Raw genomic sequence first — 24,881 nt, 5'->3', positions numbered from 1 at the left:
ACTGGCTTCAGTGGCTGCTGCTCAGTCATTTGGTGCTCAGCGCTAACAGAAACACAGTGTAAGTGCTCAAAAAACGTAGAAAGATCCTCAACACCAACCTTATCTAAAAGCATCACAGTGGCTCAGTGGTTAGCACTGCTGCCTTGCAGAGCTGAGATCTTGGGGTTGAATCTGACCAACCCTCGCGGGTGTTTAGGATGAGCGTCTGTATGGCAGCCACTAACTCCACTATGCTCCCTGTGATTTGAATCTTAATGAGTAAAGTGCATTACAAATGACAAAGTAGCAACTTACCACAGGTACACTTATGGGATACAATTGCCTGTATGGCAATCCCTGTACTTGATACCTGAATGAAATGAAATGGAAATTCTAGAATGAAGATTTATAACTGCGCTTAAATACGTTGAGTGATGTGGATCTTTCTCCTTTTAGTCAATTAATAGAAAATCAAACTGTCTTTTAGAGAAAGATATGTGTAAAGCTAAATTGCAAGATTCCCATTATTCTGCAGCCACAATTACCCGTTTCTCAACATCATTGCAAACCCCCAGAGGACAAAGTCTAATCTATACTTCTCATTCATTTTTATTTTTTGTTCAAAATCTGCGTTGCATACATAAAAACTTGTTAAAGTTTCGTATACATTAGTAAAGTAAAACAAGAAAAATAGAAAGGAAAGTCAATTAAAGCATCCATTAGGTTGGTTGCAGACTTTCTGCTGAAAAACACCAGGTCCAGATGTTAGTCAATTGTGAATTATAAATAATTTTAGTGTTAGAAGCCAAAAATTAGCAACTCTCAGACATGTAAGAGTTTCAAGGATACCATTCCTGTGTTACTTTGCAGTAATTCAAAAATAGATGGCATATTCCAGGACTTCTAGCAAAATATGTTTTATGGAAAATGCACAAGACATGTAAAACTGAGCAATCATAAATATTGTACAGAAAAGCCTTTTCATTCTTACACAATGAATACAATGTGTCCAATTCTAAATCTTGTTAAATCCAATGCAGAAGATTACCCTCTCAGTCAAATAAGTAATTTTATCTGTACCTCCACAGAGAATATAGTAAAGTGGGACTATTTTATATGTATTGCATTATCTGAAGCTGAACCCATATGATGTATATTAGGTAGTTAAAAGGGTTAGCCCGTGAGAATAGGAGATAAGTTTCTTTTGTAAGCAAACCCCTTAAAATGACCCTGAAAAGTGAAAGGTTGCGGAGGTAATGTGTTGTCAGTGTTGTTAGGAGTATTTAGGTTCTTTACTTTCTATTTTTCTTACCTGGGGAGTTTTTGGCTGCGCAGTGTCTGGGGTGGCATCCTGGCGCTGCGGGGCTGTCCTGTCGTGGGTATTGGTGCACACCTTCTGACTTGCACGTGCGCACTGATGGTAGGCAGCTTTATCTCCTGGTTGATTAGTCTGTCCTCCCATTTGCACCTGGGAGGAGTGGTCTCTACTCTGTATTTAAACCCATGCCTCCCATGGTTCTGTGCTGAGTGTCGCTTTTACAGAGCTAGGCCTTAGCAGGAGGAGTAGGTGGTTATCTGGGATAGAGGAAGTTCCGTGGTTGATTTTTGGGAGGTTTGGGTGAACGAGTTGGTTTGTGTGTTTTCCCTTCTGTGTTCACCAATCCTCCCTCAGTGTATAATTGACTGTGTGAGTGAATTGCCTTATCCTTTGATTTCTACTCAGTTTCCCTGTGTTTGTTTCCTAGTGTAAGGTTCCTTCCCATATTGGTTTGGGGGAATCCTTTCCCACATTTTTCCTGTGTGCTGCTTATGTTGTTAGTCAGCGCACACCCTTGTCAGTCCCTGTCAGTAGCAGCTTCACTTGTTCGTTAGGGGTGACCCCCTTTAGTCTCCAGTCCCTAGAGGTCTTATAGGGCATTCCTTCTCCCACTTCCCTCTAGGCCTACGGAATCAGTGAGAGAGGAGCTGTCGGGGTCAGGCTTAGCCTGAGTACAGCCGACCCACACCCGTGAGGCAGGGACCGGGATAGCTAGTGGGAGTAGTGCAGGGCGAGATTCCCTACTGCTATCCCTTAGCCCCGTTGCAGCTACCTGGACTGACATAACAGTACACTCAGCCGGTAAAAAAAAAAAAAAAAAAAAAGTTCGTTTGCATTATGACGGACCTGAAACAGTTGTACCAGGCGGTGCAGCAGATTTCCACTGAGATGGAGGGGATCAAGCTACGAATGGATGCCATCCAAGCTTCTGGCGTATCTCAAGTACAGCAGTTGGCTCAGCACACAGCCTCTCAGGTGGAGGGCATACAGAGGCAGGTGAGTAGCGCCCCTGTGGGTCGGCCTCTGGAGCCAAAAGTCAGCTTACCTGAACCCTTCCGAGGTAAGAGGTCAGATTTTTTCCGATTTCAAAAGGACTGTCTTTTGTATTTCCGGCTACGGCCGTTTTCCTCCGGTTCTGAGGTACAGAGAGTTGGGATTATTATTACTTTATTGAGAGATGATCCCCTCATCTGGGCACATTCGTTACCAGCCGACTCAGCTTGCTTACTAACTGTAGAGGCGTTTTTCTCCACAATGGGGTTACTGTATGACGACCCAGACAGGGTACGCACGGCTGAGTATAACCTACGACTTTTGGTGCAAGGGGATCACGCTATAGAGAAATATTGCACAGAGTTTCGTAGGTGGGCAGCAGAAGTACACTGGAATGACCCCGCTCTACTTAGTCAGTTTGAGACAGGGCTCTCGGACCAGGTTAAAGACCATCTAGTTTCTCACCCTGTTCCGGGAGATCTAGATGAGGCCATGCAGCTGGCAATTAGAGTTGGACGGCGCCTCCGGGAGCGTGGAGACAAGAGTCCTGGGGGGCTTAGCCCTCCTCAATTCTCTGTTTTTAGAGAGGACCCGGGGGACCAACCCATGCAGATTGGGGCCACTGTGCGAAGTGCAAGACCCAAGAGTGAAGGGTCCCGCACAGTACGCTGTTTTGTGTGTGGAGGGATGGGACATGTAGCAAGGGTATGCCCCTCCAGAGAATGGTTCGCCAAGGAGAGTAATAACCCCAGGTCTATTGAGGGTAAAGGGAGAAAACCTACTAAGGAGGGAGGTGTGCATATTTCCTGTACTCAGACTGCCGGGTTGACCCTTGAAGGATGGGTAAATGGGCAGAAGTGCCGGATTTTGGTTGATTGTGGTTCGGCAGTCAACCTTATTGACTCAGAGTTTTGTGAGCAATTAAGGGTGAGTCCTTTGGTCTTGGAGTCTCAGATACCGGTGTGGGCTATTGATAAGACCCCTCTACAGCAAGCTGTCATCTCCAAACAGGTGGAGGGTTTGGAGTTTATTGTGGGTGGCCACAGGGAAGAGATTGACTTGTTCTTGTTGTCTAAGTTACCAGCACAAGTAGATTTGGGGTGGCCCTGGCTGAAGCAGCATAACCCTATTATCAACTGGGAGACCGAGTCAGTAGTTTCTTGGGGGCAGGGGTGTAATGGTCGATGTCTGCCCATATCCGTTATGTCTTTGTCTATAGACAATTTGCCTCAAGAAATATGTGAGTTCAGGGAGGTCTTTGAGGAAAGGGCAGCCAAGACATTACCACCACATCGCACCTATGATTTCTCGATTAAATTTATACCTAATGCAGTGTTACCCAAGACAAGGTTGTACAATCTCACTATTCCGGAGAGGGAGGCGCTCAAAGAGTATATTGAGGGGAGTCTAGAGGTGGGGCATATTCGCCCATCTAAGTCCCCAGTAGCAGTGGGGTTTTTCTTTGTAAAGAAGAAAGATGGAGGGTTGCGCCCTTGTTTGGATTTTAGGGAGATTAACAAAATCACGGTGCGGAACCCCTATCCCATTCCGTTGATCTCGGATCTATTCAGCCAGATTACGGGAGCCCGCTGGTTTAGTAAAATAGATTTACGTGGGGCGTATAACTTGCTGAGAATCAAGAAGGGGGATGAGTGGAAAACAGCGTTTAACACACCCCTAGGACACTTTGAGAATCTTGTGATGCCTTTCGGTCTAACCAATGCGCCTGCGTTTTTTCAGAATTTTATTAATGATGTACTAAGTGCCGTCATAGGGAGGGGGGTTGTGGTCTATCTGGACGATATACTCATTTACACCCCGGATTTGGAGACTCATTGGGAGAGAGTGAGAGAGGTTTTAGATCTCCTGAGGGTTAACCAATTAAGTGCTAAGCTGGAGAAATGTGTGTTCGCGGTCAATAAATTATGTTTCCTTGGCTATATCCTATCGGACAAGGGGTTCGAGATGGACCCTGAGAAGGTCAGGGCAGTCTTGGAGTGGCCGCGACCCGAGAACCTAAAGGCGGTCCAACGGTTCTTGGGGTTCTCCAACTATTATCGCCAGTTTATCAAGGGATTTTCTGAGGTTGTGAAACCTATCTCGGACTTGACTAAGAAGGGGGCTGACTGTGCTAAGTGGTCGCCAGAGGCGCTAGCTGCGTTTGAAGAACTGAAGAAGCGATTCTCGTCCGCTCCCATTTTGAGACAGCCGGATGAGAGGTTGGCCTTCCGAGTGGAGGTGGATGCCTCCTCGGTGGGGGTGGGAGCAGTACTTTCTCAGGAGTTCGAGGAGGGTATGCATCCCTGTGCCTTCTTTTCTAAGAAATTCTCTGCCTCTGAACGGAATTATGACATCGGAGATAGGGAACTACTAGCAATAAAACTAGCGTTCGAACATTGGCGTCATTTCCTGGAGGGGGCCAGAAGGCCAGTCCAGGTATTTACTGACCACAAGAATTTGATTTATCTTGGGAGGGCGAAGAGATTAAATGCACGGCAGGCCAGATGGGCTCTATTTTTTGCGCGGTTCCATTTTAACGTGACTTATGTGCCGGGTTCAAAGAATGTTAAGGCTGATGCTTTATCCCGGTATATGTCGACTGAGGAGGAACGAGAGGCGCCTGCCACTATTCTTGGCGATGGAGTGGTGGTAGCAGTATTGGGCGCGAAATTGGAGAAGGCCTTGATCGAAGCGCAACACGCTGCACCTTCCAAGATACCTAGAAACAAGCTTTTTGTCCCAACTACTCTCCGACAAAGTCTCCTGAGGGAGTGTCACGAGTCGGTTCTTGCCGGTCACCCGGGTGTTTCAGAGACCATGAGATTGGTGTCTAGGAATTTTTGGTGGCCAGGGTGGAGTAAGGAGGTCTTGCAGTTTGTTCAAAATTGTTCGGTCTGTGCAAGAGCCAAGGCGTCGCATACCCGTCCCCACGGTCTTCTACATCCATTGGAACCTCCTAAGGCACCTTGGACTCATCTGTCTATGGATTTCATCACAGGCCTTCCGGTGTCTAAGGGTTTCACGGTCATTTGGGTAGTCGTTGACCGCTTCACGAAAATGTGCCATTTGATACCGTTTTCCAGGCTGCCATGTGCCAAGACACTATCTGAGGCGTTTATTAAAGAAATTGTAAGGTTGCATGGTCTTCCTGAGGAGATCGTTTCGGACAGGGGACCGCAATTTGTGGCTAAATTCTGGCGGGCTTTTTGCAGCAGGTTGGGAGTTACACTGTCGTTTTCCTCCGGGTTTCACCCAGAGTCTAACGGACAAACAGAGAGGAAGAATCAGGATGTGGAACAGTTTTTGAGATGTTTTGTTCGAGAGAACCAGAATAATTGGGCTGCCTTTCTCCCCCTGGCAGAATTTTCCCTAAACAACCATGATTCCAATGCCACAGGTACCACACCTTTTTTTTGCTCCGGTGGTAGACATCCTGTTTTCGGAGTATTTTCTTCCATTTCTTCCCCAGTTCCGGAGGAGGAGCTATTTTCTAAAAAGCTGCAAGGGGTATGGTCCCGTATCCGAGAGAATCTGGTGCGGGCGTCGCACCAGGCTAAGGTCCAGGCGGATCGGAAGAGAGGAGAGTTGCAGTTCTTCCCTGGTGAGATGGTTTGGTTGTCCACCAAGAATATCAGGTTGAAGGTTCCTAGCAAGAAGCTGGGTCCCAGGTTTGTGGGTCCTTTTAAGATCATCAAGATGGTAAATGAAGTGGCGGCGCAGCTGCAACTACCTAAAAGGTGGAAGATAAACCGGGTCTTCCATGTCTCCTTGTTAAAGAAGGCCAAGAAGGGAACGTCTCCAGTTAAGGTTCCACCAGTTTCTGAGTCCGGGGAGTATGAGATATCCCGAGTTCTGGATAGCAAATATGTTCGGGGGAAGCTACGGTATCTGGTGGCATGGAAGGGATACGGTCCTGAGGATAATTCTTGGGTCCTGGAGTCGGATGTGTCAGCTCCCAGACTCGTGGAGAGATTCCACAAGGAGTTCCCGAAGAAGGATGCTCCTAGAGAATCCGGAGTCTTCTCCTTGAGGGGAGGATCCTGTTAGGAGTATTTAGGTTCTTTACTTTCTATTTTTCTTACCTGGGGAGTTTTTGGCTGCGCAGTGTCTGGGGTGGCATCCTGGCGCTGCGGGGTTGTCCTGTCGTGAGTATTGGTGCACACCTTCTGACTTGCACGTGCGCACTGATGGTAGGCAGCTTTATCTCCTGGTTGATTAGTCTGTCCTCCCATTTGCACCTGGGAGGAGTGGTCTCTACTCTGTATTTAAACCCATGCCTCCCATGGTTCTGTGCTGAGTGTCGCTTTTACAGAGCTAGGCCTTAGCAGGAGGAGTAGGTGGTTATCTGGGATAGAGGAAGTTCCGTGGTTGATTTTTGGGAGGTTTGGGTGAACGAGTTGGTTTGTGTGTTTTCCCTTCTGTGTTCACCAATCCTCCCTCAGTGTATAATTGACTGTGTGAGTGAATTGCCTTATCCTTTGATTTCTACTCAGTTTCCCTGTGTTTGTTTCCTAGTGTAAGGTTCCTTCCCATATTGGTTTGGGGGAATCCTTTCCCACATTTTTCCTGTGTGCTGCTTATGTTGTTAGTCAGCACACACCCTTGTCAGTCCCTGTCAGTAGCAGCTTCACTTGTTCGTTAGGGGTGACCCCCTTTAGTCTCCAGTCCCTAGAGGTCTTATAGGGCATTCCTTCTCCCACTTCCCTCTAGGCCTACGGAATCAGTGAGAGAGGAGCTGTCGGGGTCAGGCTTAGCCTGAGTACAGCCGACCCACACCCGTGAGGCAGGGACCGGGATAGCTAGTGAGAGTAGTGCAGGGCGAGATTCCCTACTGCTATCCCTTAGCCCCGTTGCAGCTACCTGGACTGACATAACAAGTGTGATATGTCACCGCTACAGTCCAGCAGGGAGTAGTGAAGAGACCAAGCTGCAGTGGCAGGGACTCAATAGGTAAGTAATGCTCACTCTATAATTTTACACCATATCCTTCATATAATTCAATATTGTCAATTTCACAGTCATTCTAATTGAGAGAGCAAGTGTTACTACTGAAGAGAAGTCTCTCTACTTACCAATGTATACTGATCAATTTCTCTATCCCTTTTTTGCATCTGATCAATAGTGTTTTCCCACTGTTGGATTAGCTGTTGTCTCTCTGAGTGGGCTTTGCGGAAATCGTCAGCTGCTTTGTCTAGTTCGATCTGAATGACAAATTGTTACAGACATAAAATCATTTCTAATGCTATAAGAAGTGCACACGTCAGTAAATGCCATATGTAAATGGAATATGTAGTCTGATATTTGGTCTATGAAACTATCATTAGACTTTCATGGCTGTGGATAAGCTCAGCTTATCAGTGATATCCATTGGTAGCACGGTGGAGAAGAGGAAAATCTTGTATTTTAAAAAAAGAGGATCGTAGTTTTCTTTCTCAGTATAGCCAAATATGTTTCCCAAATTGGAGTGAATATCTTTTTATTTGTAGGTCTTGCATAATGATAATTGGGCAGAAAAAAAAAACAACACACATTTTCGCATTTTTACATATTCTTTTTTAAAGTGGTTGCTTCAATCTATGTTTACCTCAACAATGCATCACTTATTTCTCTTGTGCAAGAAAAGAGAAGTAGAGCAAGAGAGTAGAGCCACAAATGTGTACACTGTCTAACATATGAACATTTAGCAATATAAGAGGACAACTTCCATTTTAGATTTATAAGCATGCTTGCTCCAGGAATTTTACAGAAAAAAATTACGTTTTCCTTTCCGTTACTGTTGATCTGTCGTTATATCTGGAACCAGATGATAGTACTATGCCATCAAACTGAGCATGCAGAAAAGTGAGTACTGCATGACTAGTGAATCACAAAGGAAGGGGCTATGAACAAATTAGTTTAAGTAGGTCTACACTCACCGGCCACTTTATTAGGTACACCTGTCCAACTGCTCGTTAACACTTAATTTGTAATCAGCCAATCGCATGGCGGCAACTCAGTGCATTTAGGCATGTAGACATGGTCAAGACAATCTCCTGCAGTTCAAACCGAGCATCAGTATGGGGAAGAAAGGTGATTTGAGTGCCTTTGAACGTGGCATGGTTGTTGGTGCCAGAAGGGCTGGTCTGAGTATTTCAGAAACTGCTGATCTACTGGGATTTTCACACACAACCATCTCTAGGGTTTACAGAGAATGGTCCGAAAAAGAAAAAACATCCAGTGAGTGGCAGTTCTGTGGGCGGAAATACGTTGTTGATGCCAGAGGTCAGAGGAGAATGGCCAGACTGGTTCGAGCTGATAGAAAGGCAACAGTGACTCAAATAGCCACCCGTTACAACCAAGGTAGCCAGAAGAGCATCTCTGAACGCACAGTACGTCAAACTTTGAGGCAGATGGGCTACAGCAGCAGAAGACCACACTGGGTGTCACTCCTTTCAGCTAAGAACAGGAAACTGAGGCTAAAATTTGCACAAGCTCATCGAAATTGGACAATTGAAGATTGGAAAAACGTTGCCTGGTCTGATGAGTCTCGATTTCTGCGACATTCGGATGGTAGGGTCAGAATTTGGCGTCAACAACATGAAAGCATGGATCCATCCTGCCTTGTATCAACGGTTCCGGCTGGTGGTGGTGGTGTCATGGTGTGGGGAATATTTTCTTGGCACTCTTTGGGCCCCTTGGTACCAATTGAGCATCGTTACAACGCCAAAGCCTACCTGAGTATTGTTGCTGACCATGTCCATCCCTTTATGACCACAATGTACCCAACATCTGGTGGCTACTTTCAGCAGGATAATGCGCCATGTCATAAAGCTGGAATCATCTCAGACTGGTTTCTTGAACATGACAATGAGTTCACTGTACTCCAATGGCCTCCACAGTCACCAGATCTCAATCCAATAGAGCATCTTTGGGATGTGGTGGAACGGGAGATTCGCATCATGGATGTGCAGCCGACAAATCTGCGGCAACTGTGTGATGCCATCATGTCAATATGGACCAAAATCTCTGAGGAATGCTTCCAGCACCTTGTTGAATCTATGCCACGAAGAATTGAGGCAGTTCTGAAGGCAAAAGGGGGTCCAACCCGTTACTAGCATGGTGTACCAAATAAAGTGGCCGGTGAGTGTATACTGTGTTATGGATTCTCTCTCTTCCTCAATCTCATTTTGATAGGACAAAATAAAAAAAAAATCATCCAGTGCCAAGACAAATTGTCATGGTGATCACAGGGTCACAAAAACAAACAATACATTTTTGCCAATGCCAATTGGCCAAGGAACCAGGTATAAGCTATGGTAAGCTACCATAGGTTGTACTTTGATACCCTGGCCAAATGGCAATGTAAGTCTACACGCATTGGGAACACGAAAATATTGGGAGATACTGGTGCAAATAAATACCTGTGTAGTGATAGTCTCTGTCAATTCATTGTCCAAATGTTTGCGTTTATGGTTGGACTCCACAGTCAACCGCTCAATCTGCAGTGACAGATCCTATAGGAAAAAATACAAATGACAATATAGATATATATATAGAGAATTTATAAATATAAAGAGAATGGGGACTAAGCCAGGACTGCTGCTGTGTGGGGTTAAAACTACAAAGGAGTTGCAGCTCTAAACCATGATCAGGGGTCTGATTGCTGAGCCCTCCATCAGTTATAACGTGATGCCATATACAAATGATAAGCCATTAGTTTCTAAGATGGGAAAACACCTTTAAATCATATAAATCAACTTACTTTAATTTTTCCTTCATCCTTCTGTGCATACTTCTGAATGGCGACAGTGTCTTCATCTTTACGAGCAGATTCCTCTAGCCATGCTTCTAGAGCTTGCTGGTCCCAGTTTAATTGGCACTTCAAGTTCTCCAGTTTTTGTGTAGCCTTGAATATGTTATTCTGAATAAAACAAACAAATGGATGAACAATTTTTAGCAATACCAAGCTTTTGCTTACATCTATCTAACTCTGTGATACTGAATGTATTTTAGGACTTATTTTCGACTTCTTGTTCTTTTGTTTTTCTGTCCTGTTTTTACTCTTTACTCGTTATAGGACTATTATTTTGTACATGTTCTTGCTATTCTTTTCACATGAAACTTTAGCTACCATGGCAGGTACAGCCCTGACAACAATTATCACAATCAGTGATTTCCTGGATGTAGTTAGAACCAGGATCTCTTTCGTGTTACAGCAATCTCATGTTCGCTGGAGCCAACAATGCTATTGAGCAATGTACACATGTAAATCATGAAGGTAGAAACAGTAAAAAAAAAAATGTTTCTGCCTTCCCTACTGGGTGCCTGGCTGTCAAAGACAGCAAACACTTTGACCTGCGGCTCCATGATTATCAATGCAGCCACTCTTCTAGAAATTAAAGCCACTTAATGGCTGCTGTAAAATCATGGCATGCTGTCATTATAGGCTTAATATGTTGATTTAATGCCGCAGGACATGATAGATGCTTGATTATCATACACTCTAAATGTCTGGTAAAAAAAAATTATAGAACATGTACTTGTACTGGTAAAGACACAGAAAAAAGGAGAACCCAAAATGAAAAATTAATACAAAATGTGCCATTGTTTCTAAAAGAACACTAAACCTAAAAATGTATTTATACAGGTAAACATTAGGGTTGAGCCGATCTTGACTTTTCAGGATCGATTTTGAAATCCAATTTCCGATCATTTTTCATTCGAACCCGATCTCGATCCCAATTCCAATCCCAAAGCAAGTCAATGGGATTTTTTTACTAATCGGAGATTGGATTTTAAAAACGATCCTATTCACTATACAGCATGGAATCTAACAATTGAAAGCTTTAATTGATAGAATCCATGCTGTGTAGTAATTAAAAAATACCCCGGCTACCTAAGTCCCCCCTGTTGTCTACTTACCAGCTGCCACTACCGATCTGCGCTGTTCTCACTCCTCTTCTTTCTACTGCGCATGTCTTCAGAGCACCGTATGTGCCCCCACCTCCCAGGCTAGTGTTACTGATGCTGGGAGTAGACGAGGCTTGTTGTGGCTTAGGAGCGTGTGGGCGGGTACAGTACCCGCCCACACTCTCCTAAGCCACAAGCCCCGCCTTCTTCCTAGGTCTGTAACAATAACCTGGGAGCTAGGGGCGTGCACGGACCAAGAAGAGGCGAGAAGAGAACAGACGAGGAGCGGCAGCGGTAAGTGGACTTGTCTGTCGACTCTTTATTGTATACTCAGCTCAACCCTAGTAAACATAGTTTCCCTTGTAGAAATGCTGCAGAGAACAAACTGGTTTATCCCATGCTGATCTGCTATCTTTGTCTGGAAACCGCCAGAGGGAGCAGGGCTTAGTGTACACATGTACGTAGAAAAATTAGAGGAATTTTCTTATCTCAAGGTTTCACCAGCTCTAATGTCTCATCTCCCCACCACTTCCTGATTTCAGTGACAACTTGATGGGCAGACCGTTCACACCAGAAGCATGTTCCTTGGACTAAACTCGATGCTGTTATCTCTGGATTTACATACAGAGATAACATAGGCACTGATCAAGCACTGTTCTATCTCTTACCAGGGCTCAGCAGTTGAGAGCACTTTGAAGTTACAAAAATTGTCATGTACTCCTCTGGATCTCTCATGAAGGTGCTCATGGATAGAGTAATCCAATTGTCCAGTAACACAAAGCCCTCAGCACTCTTTACTCTTGCTTAATTAATCTTTTATTAGTGGCATATCAGACAGCAAAAGTGGCAGTACTGAAGAGGTTAGCAGATTCATTGTACAGATGGTACTGATGTTTTGATACACTTCACTACACTTTTCAATGACCATCTAGTCAACATGAAGGGAAGATGTGGATGCCACTCTGTTAGGTTGCTAGGGCAGATTGTCATTGAAAAAAAGTCTTCTAGAGAACTGAAGTGTCCGATTTCTACCGCCATCGGTACAATTAATCTAATAACCTCTTCAATACTGCCACTTTTTGCTTTCTATTTTGGTGGTTAAGTAAGCAAAAATAAAGAGTTGTGTGGACTTCATATTTTAGAGAGCACTTTTGCAGAGCTGACAAAAGGCTACAATCAAAGTAAAGAGAAACAAGGACTGACATCACCAGCCTGACCACTGCTGCTAGACATCAGAGGTGGTCTAAAACCATGGCAACAAGATGTAAACAATGAAGACAAATATTCAGCAGTAACTGACAAACAGAGCCAGATAAAGCAATGTATTGGGCAGAACACTTAGTACTTAGTTCGCTTAAAGGGGTTTTCCCATCAACATAACAATATTCAAATTTGGAGATAATTAAAAGTTAAATATTTATGCAAAAGCCAGTTATTAAAAGTTTTGCAAAGTCTTAAAGATTTTCTCTAACCAGTGACAGTGTTTTGTCTGTATTGGTTGAAAATGGATACGAATTCAGGAACTTTCAATGGACAAGGACATGTTAGAAAATCCATTATTAGAAAGTTGTCTTCACATCCATGTAAAAGCCCTGCCTGATAACCTGTGCACAATCATTGCTGGGTTTCTGACAACTCCCAGACCATAGAAAGTTACTATATTCCTGGTCAGATCCATTGGCAAATCATCAAGACATAAGACGATAGTTAGAGAAAATGTTTAAAACTCTTTACAAAATTGTTTACAAAATTAAATATGGTTATGTTCATGGGAAAATCTCTTTAGGCTACGGCCCCATTTAGCGAAATGCAGCAAAAAAATGCATTTTTTTCTGCAGGATTTTTCAGTGTGTTTTCAACGAGTCTCCCTCTACAGACTTTCTGCCCATATTATACCTATAGTGAAAACGCCAGTGTTTCCAAATATAATATAATCGTATAATTGTCAATTGTAGGCATTTTTTAAAACACAATATTTTCGCTGAGGATTTTTTTCTGCAATGTGTGGATGGGATCAGCCATTCAATTTGCAGGTAATATAAAATGAAGCATTTTTTTTTGTTGTGGCGTTTCCACAGTGGGAAAAAAGTTGAGACTTAGCAACATGGGGCTTCAGCCTAAAGCTGCAACTTTAAATATAATCCTGGTGATGGGAACACCCTTTTAGGCTAAGACACCATGTTGCAGAAATGCTAGGATTTGTTTTGGATAAAAGGAACGTCATTTTCACACATCAACAAATTCAGTCAATTTTCATATAAGAAGCGTATATATATTATTATGAACTCCAAATAATTTCCAATTTCATCTTCACATATTATCATTCAGTTATTGAAAGCCATAAATTCTGAAACCATTCAGTTCAAATACACATTATGTTACTATTACAATGGTGTCCTTTACATAGTAATGCAAACTAAATAGAATGTCTAAATAAATCCCCTTTACCTCTGTATTTACCTTGAATATATAATTACGGTATGTGGGAAGAAAAATGAAAAATACACATCAGCCTTACTTCTTGACTATTTTTCTTTTCTCTCAAGGACACCAGCTCATTTTCAAGACGATGTATTTCTTGCTTAAGACGCCCCATTTCCCTTTCAGCGAGAGTCCTAAAGTGTTCTTCACTTTCGATTTCTTTCTCTCTGGCCCTACAAAGAGACTGTAAGAAGAGTTACATTAAAGACCCCGCTTGTGTTATTAGACACATACAAAACATTCTGCAAGAAAAAAAAAACACTGGAAAGAAGAGAAGAGTTTGTGTCAATGTTTTTTCAGTAGTACAGCCAATGCTGTCCGTGAGATGATGGAGATTGGTTAATTGTCCACGAGTTATTCATATGGAAAGTGTATTAAATTGTATGGAAAATTATAGAATCTGTATTTTCTGTAAAGTATTTGTAATAAAGAAATTATTTTATTATAATATGTCACCTTGAAACCGCTCTTATTAACTAGTATCACAGATCATTCTGGCTCAGGGGCATAAATACTGGGGTAGCAGCAGTAGCGGCTGGCACAGGGCCTAGCATATTAGGGGGCCTGGGAGCAGCCGCAGCCACTGCAGATTGTTTTATTTATTTTTGTAATAGTCTGTTACCTGCTGGAGTAACTCCAGCAGGTAACGGGCCCTATTTACTTACTGATTCTGGCTCCTGCTCATGTACGCCAGCACTTCTTCTTAAGCTGAGGCTGTGAGCAGTAGCCAGGACTGGTAAGTGAGGCCACAGGCGCGCAAACCCCACAAACACTATCATTATACTTGGGGAAGGGGGGTCTTTTCAGATCCCCCGAGTATAATGATCAGAGGGCTAGGAGAGGTGAGGGAACATAAAGAACACTGTTACTTCTCCTGCGCTCCAGAAGGCTTCAAGCCTAGTTGGTGACACCACAGACATCACATGGGCCGGGCCTGCATCCTTATGCGTCGTGACACAAGGCCCAGCTCAAGTGACATCTCTTCTATCATTGAAGATGGCCAACATCACCGGTGAGTGCGCCTGAGCCAGGGAGAGGTAAGTAACAGTGTTTTTTATGTTTGTATTTTCCCCTCCGATTATTATACTTTGGGGTCAGCAAAGACACCAGGGTATAACAATTGTTCATAGGTGGTCCACAATGGGGCACAATACTGCATGCAGGGGACGCTATGGGGCATCATAATGTGTGCAGGGGCCACTATGGGGAATAATACTGTGTGGCCGTCGACATGTTTCACAATATGCAGCCTGGAGCACTGAGGGTGGCTCCATACTCAAAACAGCTATGTTCCACATTGCCCCCAAATCAGCGTCACATTCTGCATAGATTCTGCCTTCCATAACATTCGATTGGAGGCAGAGATCGCAGCAGGACACTGAAAAAAAATAAGCATCCTGATTTAGCCACAGAGTTCAAGGCTCAGGACTCCACAATGATCAGGCCCATTCATCTATCAGTGGCGACGGAATGCCAGTTCTCTGCACTAGCATTCCTTTTCATGCTTTTCATGTGTGGAGACAAAAAATGAAGAGGAATCCAAAGCATATGTCCGCCTTGATTTCTTCTTAATTTTCTGCCATGTGTTTGGCCCCTATTTGTTTGTTGAATATGACATGCTCCATTACCTGTGTATAGTTCAGCTCTTGTCTGACATTTCTAAGGTGGTCAGCCATTGCTTGAATTCGATCTTCCATTTCTTTTATCAGGTTTGACAAATTCATCTTCTCCTTTTGTTTTCTTTGTAACTAAAATAAATATATAATTGTAACTAACAAAGAAGAAAAAGGGGGACTTAGCTGTGACTACTGTATGCACCTTATATATAACATTTCTCCATGCCTCTCTTAAAGGAAAACATAAGGAGGGAATATTGTTGTACAATATATATTGCTGTGTGTTACTGAAGACCAGTACATTGTTTGAGCTCAAATGCAGAGCTGTTAGAAGGTATATTGATATAATAAAGAAGGCCCTCAATATCAATGGGCAGATATGTCCTTGTTAGAGGATTTTTCCAATGATAAGAGATATTAACCTCCGTATAGCCCTTACCTAATTTCTCCCTGGATATTTTTTAGATGCAAAAAACTTGATCAAAATAATCAACCCCATTCAGTTACAAGACTTCCTGCAGAAGGTAGATCCACCACTTATAGACTTATGGTCTTGTGCTGGTCTTGCCACTTTTTCCAAGGTGAGCGGGGCCAGAGTATGCACTATATTTATTATCATTTCTGCCACTTTACAGCAGCCCTGTCGGAGGTATGACTTTATCTTCTGTTGGAAGCAAGTGTCCATCTTGTTTTTTAAGATTGCAGTGAATGGAGAAGGATGCAGACAGAGAGTACTCTGTTTACCTCAGTCATTCTGTAAGTGTAACAGTATTTGCAGGACAAATTTTTCTTCATAATGCCACCATTATTTATTCTGTACAATGTACTGGGAAGCTGGAAAAAAAATTCAGAATGGGGTGGATTTGAGGAAAAAGTGCATTTGTGCGATTTTCTTACGGGATTAGTTTTTACAGCATTCACTGTGCAGCCAAAATGACAAGTCACCTGTGTTCTATGTTTTGGCACGATTCTGGGGATACCTAATTTATATGGTTTTATTTAAATTTTAACCCCTTAACAAAAATCCAAAATTGTGCCAAATTAGTTTGTTTCTAAAAGTCACCATATTCTGACACCCGTAACTTTTTTATACTTCCATGTACGGGGATGCATAGGGCGTCTTTTTTATGGGGCCGGGTGTACTTTTCAGTTATACCATTTTGGGGAATTGCTATTGCTTTGATCATTTCTTATTCAAATTTTTATCAGAGGCAAAACAGTGAAAAAATGGCGGTTTGGCACGTTTGACTTTTTTTCCTGCTATAGCGTTTACCGTATAGGAAAAATATTTTTATAGATTTGTGTTCTAGGGAAAGGGGGGTGATTTGAATTTTTTATACTTTTTTTTTCTTTTATATTCTTTTTACTAGCTTTAACTTTTTTTTTTTAATTTATTAGATCCCCTAGGGTCATTTCTTCTGCAGGCTAGATAGAGCAGTCTGCAAAAGAAAATCACTGCAGACAGGCCGGGGAGCCTTCACAAGGCTCCTGGCTGTCATGCCAACGTAACGTCAGCCCTGGAGCTTGCTCCAAGTGCCAGCGATCACTGACAAAATAGCGGCGCCCATGTGCCGTGGGGAAAATGGCGCCTCGGCCAGCTATGACCGGGGCGCCAGAAGGGTTAATGCCCATGATTGGTGTGGGCACTGACCATGGGCATTAGCACATGGTGTCTTCTGTATGATATTTTCTCCATTTGTAGAATAACTACATATCGAGGACAATGGAGCAGGCCACATCTCTATAGCACTATTCAGCACATCAAAACAAAGCGAGGTGAAGTGGGAGGCAGAAAGATCTCATGAGTCTTCTTGGTAGCCATAGTAACCCTTTACTGGCTAAGAAAAGTGATGTATGGCAAAGGGATCCGTCTTTATGGGGGCCATATTAACCCATTCAGACTAATAACTAAGACATTTTATGTTTTTGCATCTTTTTTCACTCCCTGCTTTCTAAAAACCATAACTTTATATTTCATACACAAGTTGTTACTTGATAAAGGTGCCATTTAACCCCTTTCCGCCGATGGCACTTTTTGACTTCCTGACCAAGCTCGATTTTTCAAAACTGACATGTGTCACTTTATGTGGCTATAACTTTGGAATGCTTTAACTTACTTGTTTTAACTTACTTGTTTTTTCGTAACACATTGTACTTCATGTTAGTAGTAAATTTTGGTTGATATGTTTTGTGTTTAATTATGAAAAAATAGGAAATTTGCTGGAAATTTTGAGAAATATGCATTTTATAAAGTTTGAAATGATGTGCATTGCATACAGATAGTCAGGCCGCCAAAATTATATCATAAATCTCATGTCCCAGATCTCTGCTTTATGTCGGCATCAAACTTTAGTCACCCTTTTATTTTTTACGGACATTAGAAGGTTTCCAAGTGAAACAACAATATTCAAAATTTTCAAGAAATTTCCAAAACCCATTTTTTAAGGGACTAATCCAGTTATGAAGGGGTTTTGAAAGACCCTTGTATTAACCCCCCCCATAAATCACCCCATTTTCAAAACTGTATCCCATAAATAAGCCAAAACAACAACCTTATAAGTGCTTAACAGGAATTAAGACAAAATGGAGGTGAAATTTACACATTTGATTTTATTTTACTAATATTTTCGTTTAGCCCTAGAATTTGCACATTCACAAGGGGTTAAAGGAGAAAACGCATCCCACAACCTGTTATGCAAGTTCTCCGGACTACCATAGTACCCCACTTGTGAGTGTAAACTAATATATGGACGCACAGCGAGACGCAGAAGGCAAAGTGCGCCAAGGAGCTTTTAGAGAGCAGGTCTGGCTGTGATCAGTTTCAGGAACCATGTCGCATTTACAAAGCCCTTGAGGTGTCAAAACAGTGGAAACCTCTAGAAAGTGACTCCATTTTGAAAACCGCACCCCTCGAAGAATTTATCAAGTGATGTAGTGAGCATTAGTAACCCAGAAGTGAATGTGTAAGCTGTGCGGAGTAAATTGGGTACACTAAATCCCATTCTATTTTCCCACTAGCTCCTATGACACGGATGAGGAAGAGGGGCATTCTGGGGGATCAGCACTGCTGTATTATCTGTCATAAGCTCTAAATATGGGGTGTCCCCTGAAAACGCTCGCACAACTTATAGATTTACTTCTAGTCACAGGTACTTACGTCCTAATGATTTGGCAACTTTGGGGGTTTTTGTCTTCACATTGTACAAGCTACATTTTAATTTTTATTTTATGGCAATGTGGCCATATGAGGGCTTGGTGTTTGCGGTATTAGATGTACTTTTCAATGCCACCATTTTGGGGTGCCTGTAACTTATTGACTACATTTTATTAACTCTTTCTGGGTGGGATGTAAAAGGAAACATCAATTCTGGCATTGCTTTTTAGCATTTTTTTTCCCCGTGCAGCGTACAGCATAAGTAACATGTTACCTTTATTCTGCGGGTCTGTATGATTAAAGCAATACCTCATTTATATTACTTTTTAATGAGTTGCTATTTGTCTATTTTGGTTTTCATCTGACCCTTTGATTACTTTTTATTGAACATTTTGTAAGGGAAAGGTGGTGAATAATCATTATTTTATGCAGTTTTCTACGTTTTTTTTTTTAATGATGTTCGCCGTTTGGGTTAAATAATGTTTTAATTTTATTGTTCAGGTTATTACGGACGCGGCGATACCAAATATGTAAAGTTTTTTTCTATTTTTCTTTATTTTACATAATAAAACATTTTATATGGGAAAATGGGATTTTTGGGGCTTTATTTATTTCTAATTTATTTTAAACTTATTTAAACTTTTTTATTTTTACTTTTTTTATAACTTTTTTCTGTCCCCATGGGGGATTGAGGCAGTGATCTGCTGATCTCTGCTTCACTAGATGTACGCAGCAATACACGTGTTACACGTGTATTTTAGTGTAGAGGAAGCTGTCAGCCTGTGTCATCCTTTGGCAGGATCAACCAGGTACATGGAGGGGGTGGCATGGAGCAGACCCGGGGTCACTGATCAGACCCCAGGCTGCCCATTACCAAAACTGTCGTGGCGGGTGCCGATCGGCACCATAATATACCGAAACCTCTGAAATGTCGGCGGTCATGTTTGACAGCCGGCATCTCAGGAGTTAACACCCGCGATTGGACCCGGTTCCGACCGCGGGTGTTACAGGGCATTGTCAGCCGTATGTTACGGCTGACACTCGCAGGGCATGGTGTGCACACACCATGCCCTGCTACAGCGCACGCGCCGCCACCATTATTGTTGGTAGTTCTAAATATCCTTAGAACTACGCCAGCATGCGCAGTATGCTCGCGAACGTCTTCATATCTGGAAGAAAAGAAGAAGGTGGAGAAGAGCCAGGATAGGAGGACGTCGCTAGAAATAAAAAAGAAGAGGAAGGAGGGACCGAAGATGACGTTGGATCGTGCACGACCGCCCAGCGTTCAGGTATGATTTACATATATGTTTTTATAGTTTTATTTTAAAACGGGCGGGGGGTTTAAAATTAGATTAGCAGTGCCTGAATAGCCTTTTTAAAGGCTATTCACGCATATGTGGGGCTCATACAGCATCATTTTGCTGATAGCGCCCCTTTAAGTCAATGGGCATGATTCATGTTCAATAGATACCTATAGATGATAGGTCGCTTCTAGCAATACAGATCTTATTTACACTAATGTGACAATTGATTTGGTTGCATTTCCTGCTGCTGAACTACAACTCTCAGCATTGCCAGCAGGTGAACAACTCCCTGACAAGACACACACTACATTACAGACAATGGGGAGCGGAGAGATAACACCATGGTGTATACTCGGGGTTCTCACCTCCTCTTCCAGAGCTTTATTCTCAGCATTGGCCACAGGGATGGCGAAGCCCTCGGCCCAGTGCAGTTCTGCCAGCACCTCCCGGCTCATTCTGCGGCGCAGCTTATACAGCACGGTGAGAAGAAGACAAGGACGTGCCTGTGATCCGGAGCTCAGGCCTCTTCTCCGGGCTACAGTGTGTTGTATTCGGCGCCCCTAGCAACCAGCCCGGTCTCCAGGAAGCTGGAGGTTGTCACCTTCTACCTCAGAGAGGGAGGCTTGTACCAACAGACTATCATTGGCAGCAGGACACCGCTGTGTGGGGGACATGGACGTGTCCGAGTATATCTCCACAGGGGACATACGCCTAGCACCGATACTATTATAGCACGAAAATATTACTGTTATTAATCTCAGCCATAAAGTTACACAGTCTCCATAGACACAGGCTGCGCTAGGCACCATGTGTATGGGAATATTCTACAGGGGAGAATAACTACATATGGAGGACAATGGAGTCGGCCACATCTCTGTATCACTGTCCAACACAATAAAATTACAAGCCGAAAGGCTGCATAAACTAGCTGGATATTGAGCGGCCGTATGTGTATGGGAGTCCCTCCCCCCCTTCCCCTCTGCTGGTTTCCCATTCAGGTTTATCCAGTGCAGCACTGGCTGGGCGGGGAAGTCCTCTTGGATCCAAGCAAGTTGCTTTCACTTTCTCCCTGCTTAACCCTCGCCCTGCCGCCTTCCAAACCCCAGGCTATGGAGCAATCACAGGAGCTGCAGCACCACCAGCTCTTAGAGCAGCTGCTACATAAAGGAAGTCAGAAAGGGATAGCATGGCTGGACTCAGGGTCAGTTTTAGACAAAGTGAGGCCCCCATAATCTGACATACCAACACCATCATATTCAGTCATTTCAGAAGTCAGGGCTGCACTTCCAGCGGCATGGCTATAGTCTCAAAAGTTCAGGAATGCAAAAACTATACTGGGGAGAATTATTACCACTATACAATTACCAAACAAAACACATCACATATACACGTATACATATACATGTCAGTATATATTCTACCCACAGGACAGATCATCGGTATGTCAGTATATAATCTATCCACAGGACAGGTCATCGGTATGTCAGTATATAATCTATCCACAGGAAAGGTCATTGGTATGTCAGTATATAATCTATCAGGGTTCAACAACCGAACCTCACACAGGTCAGCTGTTCTAGCAGCTTCCAGGTACCAGACACTGCTTGTGGACAGGATGCTGCACCACTACTATTCAAGTAATAGAAGCGGTGCTGCAATTACCCATAACCACCACTATACAGAGGATGGCGCTGCTGTGCTAGTCCTATTACTTGAATAGTAACAGTGCTGCATCCTGTCCACTATAAACTGTCAGCACATGGAGGCCACTAGAATAGACAGACCCTGAAAAATCACATACTTAGGTCCTGTCCTGTGGATAGATCATCAGTATCAAAAATCAGTTTGCGGCTACAAAACTCCTTTTAAAATAGTGATGTAGTAAAACCTTTTTCTGTCCCCAGTAATAACAAAACGCTTTTTTGCCCATATGCAATAGAAATCACCTTTGTATCAGCTTATGAGTTATTATAGCGCCTCCTTATAAATAATAGCCCCTGCTTAGAAATAATAGTTCCACCTTACTAATAATAGTTTGTTCTTATAAATAATACTTCCATCCTCTATCAGGAATAGTTTCCCCTTATAAGTAATAGATCCTTCTTACAAATAGCCCCCCTTATAAATAATCATTTCCTCAGCCTCATTAATAATAATTAGAGATGAGTGAACAGTAAAATGTCCGAGGTTTGATATTCGTTTCGAGTAGCCCCTCAATATTCGACTACTCAAATCGAATATCGAACCCTATTATAGTCTATGGGGAGAAAATGCTCGTTTCAGGGGTAGGCAACGTTCGATCAAATTATACTTACCAAGTCCACGAGTGAGGGTCGGGCAGGATCCTCCGAGCAGTCTTCTCCTTGCAGCATCCCCGCAGCGTCCTCCGGCTCTTCATTCACTCTGCCAGGCATCGGGCCTGGGCAGAGCCGACTGCGCATGCCCACACTACAAGCCACGGGGAAGCTGCACGGAGAAGACTTCTAAAGGTAGGAGAAGAACCAGCGTTGATTGGCCGACTGTATAGCATTCGGCCAATCAATGCTGATTCTGCATCAAACTTTTACATTCGAACAGCGAGTGGTACTCGATTGAGTACGAGTATTTCGAATACCGTAGTATTCAATCGAATACCTACTCGATCGAGTACTACTCGCTCATCTCTAATAATAATCCCTCATTAACTATAATTCCCCAGCTGGGTTTATTATTAATAGTCCCTCCTTATAAATAGCCCCCCCTTATATATAATAGTTCCCCTAGCCTTGCCAATAATAGTCCCTCCCTTTATATATAGCTCCCTTATTAATATTTCCCCACCCTTATTAATAATAGTTCCCCATAATAAATAATAGTTCCACAAGCCTTACTAATATAAAACCCCCTTATTAATAATAGTTTCTCCAAAAAATATTTATATAATATATATCTGTATTAATAATAGATTCTCCTTATAAATTTAAATGTTATATATATATATATATATATATATATATATATATATATATATATATATACAGTCCTATGAAAAAGTTTGGGCACCCCTATTAATCTTAATCATTTTTAGTTCTAAATATTTTGGTGTTTGCAACAGCCATTTCAGTTTGATATATCTAATAACTGATGGACACAGTAATATTTCAGGATTGAAATGAGGTTTATTGTACTAACAGAAAATGTACAATATGCATTAAACCAAAATTTGACCGGTGCAAAAATATGGGCACCTCAACAGAAAAGTGACATTAATATTTAGTACATCCTCCTTTTGCAAAGATAACAGCCTCTAGTCGCTTCCTGTAGCTTTTAATCAGTTCCTGGATCCTGGATGAAGGTATTTTGGACCATTTCTTTCTACAAAACAATTCAAGTTCAGTTAAGTTTGATGGTCGCCGAACATGGACAGCCCGCTCTCAAATGATCTGAAAACAAAGATTGTTCAACATAGTTGTTCAGGGGAAGGATACAAAACGTTGTCTCAGAGATTTAACCTGTCAGTTTCCACTGTGAGGAACATAGTAAGGAAATGGAAGACCACAGGGACAGTTCTTGTTAAGCCCAGAAGTGGCAGGCCAAGAAAAATATCAGAAAGGCAGAGAAGAAGAATGGTGAGAACAGTCAAGGACAATCCACAGACCACCTCCAAAGAGCTGCAGCATCATCTTGCTGCAGATGGTGTCACTGTGCATCGGTCAACTATACAGCGCACTTTGCACAAATAGAAGCTGTATGGGAGAGTGATGAGAAAGAAGCCGTTTCTGCACGTACGCCACAAATAGAGTTGCCTGAGGTATGAAAAAGCACATTTGGAGAAGGCAGCTTCATTTTGGAAACAAAGATTGAGTTGTTTGGTTATAAAAAAAAGGCGTTATGCATGGCGTCCAAAAAGAAACAGCATTCCAAGAAAAACACATGCTACCCACTGTAAAATTTGGTGGAGGTTCCATCATGCTTTGGGGCTGTGTGGCCAATGCCGGCATCGGGAATCTTGTTAAAGTTGAGGGTCGCATGGATTCCACTCAGTATCAGCAGATTCTTGAGAATAATGTTCAAGAATCAGTGACGAAGTTGAAGTTACGCCGGGGATGGATATTTCAGCAAGACAATGATCCAAAACACCGCTCCAAATCCTCAGGCATTCATGCAGAGGAACAATTACAATGTTCTGGAATGGCCATCCCAGTCCCCAGACCTGAATATCATTGAACATCTGTGGGATGATTTGAAGCGGGCTGTCCATGCTCGGCGACCATCTAACTTAACTGAACTTGAATTGTTTGTCCAAAATACCTTTATCCAGGATCCAGGAGCTGATTAAAAGCTACAGGAAGCGACTAGAGGCTGTTATCTTTGCAAAAGGAGGATGTACTAAATATTAATGTCACTTTTCTGTTGAGGTGCCCATACTTTTGCACCGGTCAAATTTTGGTTTAATGCATATTGCGCATTTTCTGTTAGTACAATAAACCTCATTTCAATCCTGAAATATTACTGTGTCCATCAGTTATTAGATATATCAAACTGAAATGGCTGTTGCAAATACCAAAATATTTAGAACTAAAAATGATTAAGATTAATAGGGGTGCCCAAACTTTTTCATAGGACTGTATATTAAACGGGAGTAACTATTAATAAGGCTGGGGGAACTATTATTAATAAGGGGGGCTAATAGTTCCCCTAGCTTTCTGAATAATAGATCCTCCCTATAAATAGCCCCTTTAATAATAATATTAATAATAATAATATATGTGTGTATATATATATATATATATATATATATATATATATATATATTAGCCTCTGCCCGCGACTTCATCTGCGGGTTGTTTGAGTGGATGATCCACCTATATTTAGCCAATTGCTGCTGTCGATGGTTTGCCTGCTCCAGCGTTTCGGCAGCTCTCATGCTGTCCTTGTGCTGAACTTGTTCCTTGTACCGTGCCTGTGATTGTTCCAGCATCTCAGCAGCTCGCTGGGATGCAATATAATGAGCTTGTTGTTGGTGTTGATAATCCACCTGCTCCGGCGTTTCGACAGCTCTCAAACTGGCCTGCTGCTGAACTCGTTCCTCGCGCTGTGCCCGTGATTGTTGAGGCATCTCAGCAACTCTCTGGGAAGCCATATAATGAGCGTGTTGTTGAGGTGAA

General features: G+C 42.6%; 1 protein-coding gene across 1 annotated transcript in view; it reads right to left on the bottom strand.

Annotated features, from left to right (window-relative positions):
- The window catches only part of CCDC39 (coiled-coil domain 39 molecular ruler complex subunit), a 41,901-nt gene extending 21,636 nt beyond the window's left edge, over positions 1–20,265 (bottom strand). Inside the window, exons 1-6 of the mRNA XM_075266701.1 lie at positions 20,100–20,265; positions 15,289–15,408; positions 13,698–13,844; positions 10,032–10,190; positions 9,691–9,783; positions 7,363–7,491 (exon numbers count right to left, since the gene is read on the bottom strand). Coding sequence (XP_075122802.1) covers positions 7,363–7,491; positions 9,691–9,783; positions 10,032–10,190; positions 13,698–13,844; positions 15,289–15,408; positions 20,100–20,189 — 738 coding nt within the window. The 5' untranslated portion in view covers positions 20,190–20,265. The remainder of the gene's footprint in view (positions 1–7,362; positions 7,492–9,690; positions 9,784–10,031; positions 10,191–13,697; positions 13,845–15,288; positions 15,409–20,099) is intronic.
- Positions 20,266–24,881: the final 4,616 nt, after the last annotated feature.

This window comes from Leptodactylus fuscus, chromosome 3, assembly GCF_031893055.1.
Source record: "Leptodactylus fuscus isolate aLepFus1 chromosome 3, aLepFus1.hap2, whole genome shotgun sequence".
NCBI classification, from domain to species: domain Eukaryota; kingdom Metazoa; phylum Chordata; class Amphibia; order Anura; family Leptodactylidae; genus Leptodactylus; species Leptodactylus fuscus.
Note: the sequence above shows the minus strand (reverse complement) of the source record. Positions and strands in the feature narration are given on the sequence as shown.